This window comes from Trachypithecus francoisi, unplaced genomic scaffold (assembly GCF_009764315.1).
Source record: "Trachypithecus francoisi isolate TF-2019V2 unplaced genomic scaffold, Tfra_2.0 Lachesis_group11, whole genome shotgun sequence".
Classification (NCBI taxonomy): Eukaryota; Metazoa; Chordata; class Mammalia; order Primates; family Cercopithecidae; genus Trachypithecus; species Trachypithecus francoisi.
Genome location: NW_022681456.1, coordinates 98,233,718 through 98,237,029, shown reverse-complemented (window position 1 = coordinate 98,237,029; position 3,312 = coordinate 98,233,718). Strand labels below are relative to the sequence as shown.

The 3,312-nt window shown below is 35.3% G+C and overlaps 1 protein-coding gene across 1 annotated transcript; it reads left to right on the top strand.

The window, feature by feature from the left end:
- Nucleotides 1–859: 859 nt before the first annotated feature.
- LOC117090305 (transmembrane protein 14B-like) lies at nt 860–1,781 on the top strand. The gene has a single exon (XM_033222453.1). The coding sequence runs from the start codon at nt 975–977 to the stop codon at nt 1,317–1,319; it is 345 nt and encodes a 114-aa protein (XP_033078344.1). The 5' UTR covers nt 860–974; the 3' UTR covers nt 1,320–1,781.
- Nucleotides 1,782–3,312: the final 1,531 nt, after the last annotated feature.

The following is a 3,312-nucleotide window of genomic DNA, read 5'->3' as shown; positions in this document are numbered from 1 at the left end:
ATTATAATATCCAAAGAACATGGCAAGCAGCACAGCATATTTTTGACCAAATTAAAAATGATATCAGGAGCCAACACCCACATCTCCAGCTTCTTATAATATACTATAATATAATTAATAGATATGTTATAAAAATTTTTATGCCGTGGAAGCATCACCTTTTATGAACCTACATTGAAAATGAACCTACAAAGAAGATCTCAATAAATTCTAGAAAATAGAAACCATAATTTCTTAATATAGTTTAGTAAAACTAGATATACCTATCAAAAGTAAAAACCAATGAAACAGTAACTTTAACCAACTCTTAGGTCAAATAAAAAATAAAAACTGAAATTGTAGAATATTTTGAAAGTAAACTAAACATAAAATCTAAAGAAAAGAGAGTAATAATTATTCAGTATAGGATATTGAAAATTCAGTATAAAACATTGAGAAAATATGTTCAAGAAAGCAAAAGGAAGAAGGGAGTGAATAAAGATGAAAACATAAATTAATAAATTAGAAATACAAAAATAGTAGAACTGATATGTCCAGGAGATTTAATACAATAATAACAAAATAAACCTATTCAAATAGATACCTTTCCACTTAGCCTCATCAAGAGGGTGGTGGGAAGAGGGGAAAGCATAAATACATACACTTCTGGGTGAGGACAGGGATTGACCCACCAATGTAGACATCATTAATGGGGCTACAAGAAAATGGTTTTCAAAATCGATGTTAATAGATATAAAAAGCTCCTTGAAATGGATGGTTTCCCAGGAAATATGTTACCCAAATTAACTCCTAAATGGAGAAAAAAATTGAAACACTCAATAGCCAAGAAGAAAATTAGAAAGTTGTCAAGGGCGACCTGGCTGCTGTGCCTCGCGGCTTGTGCGCGCTTGTGGACCGCGCGGGCCTTCGGGAGATCGGTGTGGATCCTTGGGGAGTATGATTCTTGTTCTCTTTTCTGGACTGAGAAGAGAAGAATGGAGAAGAGCCCCTTCCCATTAGTGCCTTTGCATTGGTTTGGCTTTGGCTACACAGCACTGGTTGTTTCTGGTGGGATCGTTGGCTATGTAAAAACAGGCAGGGTGCCGTCCCTGGCTGCAGGGCGGCTCTTTGGCAGCCTAGCTGGCTTGGGTTCTTACCAGATGTCTCAGGATCCAAGGAACGTTTGGCTTTTCCTAGCTGCTACATCTGTTACTTTTGTTGGTGTTATGGGATTGAGATCCTACTACTATGGAAAAGTCATGCCTGTAGGTTTAATTGCAGGTGCCAGTTTGCTGATGGCCACCAAAGTTGGAGTTGGTATGTTGATGACATCTGATTAGCAGAAGTCACGTTCCAGCTTGGACTCATGAAGGATTAAAAATCTGCATCTTCCACTGTTTTCAATGTATTAACAGAAATAAGTGCAGCATTTTTGCATCTGACATTTTACCTAAAAAAAAAGACACCAACCTTGGCGAAGGGGTGGAAAATCAGTTGTTACCATTATAACCCTACAGAGGTTATAATGAGGATGTAACATGAGCTTATGGAGACCCTCATAGAGATCGATTCTTGTGTATCGATGTTATCTCTTCTTTCTGTATCTATAGGTAAATCTCAAGAGTAAAATGTTAGGTGTTGACATTGAGAACCCTGAAACCCCATTCCGTGCTCTGAGGAACAGTGTGAAAAAGTAGAGTATCTGTTCTTTTGCTCATCTTAGACCACAGACTGACTTTGAAATTATGTTAAGTGAAATATCAGTGAAAATAAAGTTTACTATAAATAATAAAAAAAAGAAAGTTGTCAAGAAAACCACTACCTTCATCTGCATCTACCATTTTAAAAAACAGAGACTTTGCATGTCTACAGGGTTCTAGGAGCCATATTTCTTATCTATAACATTGATATATTTGATATATTGGGATTTGTTTTGTCTGGTCTAGATATTTTAATTGGTTTAAAACATTTATTTTTTGATTAATACCCTTTTGTCTCTGGAATACAATGTCTGGCTTGAAAATTGTTCTTATTAATCACACAATCTAGAATCACCTTGCTGAAGGGAATGTTGTTATTCAATTACTCCATTTCCAAATTAGGAAATTATCTCTTTTATTATGGTTATCAAGCTAGTTAGTGGTAGAGCAAGCACTAGAAAAAGCTGATTACCTATTCAGAGTAGAAGACGTAGGAAAAAGTTGCTTTGCCAGGTGTTATATGATGGGAAAGTTGCTATTATGTAGTAATTCAAAGACAGGCTCTCCCATAAATACTTTAACCTTAGTTAACAGTCTGAAGTGTTTCCGGGTTCTTATTGCTTTAAAACAGAATAAGGAAGCAAATGTGTAAAACTGCTTTAAAAACTTTCTGAGTTAGTAAAACTATGATTTTTACTATTAAATATTATATTTATTTTTATATTTAATTTAAAAGCAACTTTTAAAATTAGAGCTGAGGGCAACTGATATCTCAGAATTAGAGCTGAGGGTAACATATCTCAAAAGGTTTTAAAATTAGAGCTGAGGGTAACAGATATTTCAAAAGTTGCAAAGTTGAGTGAATACACAATATTTGTAAGTGGTCCCGAAGAATTTCCAGGGGCCTTATTTTTAGGAAAAAATGGAATGATCGGTGCACAGCGTAGGTAAATAATAATGCTATATCCTGACATCACCACACCATCAAAGTTGCTAAGAAAAGCAAGCTGGGAGGTAACTGCTATATTTCCAAAAGATGAAAATGTTAAAGGTGTTTCAGAGATCTGTGGAAGTTATTTATATTCATCAAAGAGGTGCATTAATGAGGTGGTTTCATTGAATTAGTATTCTCCAAGAACTAGGTCCTTCAAGATTTAGGACACCATGCGTGAGGACTTTGACTTCTTGTCTCCTGTTTTCTCTTCTGACAAAAGGCTATGTTTTAGGACTGGGCCAAAAATCTTGTGAAGGTTAACCTTTGGTTGCGCAAGTAAATCAGTATTATCCATAGATCTGGAAGAACTTTAACATTTTCTTGGAAGTTCCATGAGGCTAGGGATTTTTGCTTTTTTTTTTGCTCAGTGTTCCTGTGCCCATAAGAGTGTCTATCACATAAAGCATGTTTAAGAGACATTCATTAAATGAATAAACACATTATTTCTCTAATATTACTCACTTTTTATTTTACGTGTTTCATTTAGGTTCCTATCGTCTCATGCCTGGATTATCACAGCAGTCTTCAATCTAGTTTCCTTGACTGCATCTTATCCCTGCCTTTTATCCTCTTTTAATCTAAAGCCACATCTAAAATGTAATGCTGATCTTGGTACTTTCTAGTCTAAAATTCTTCACG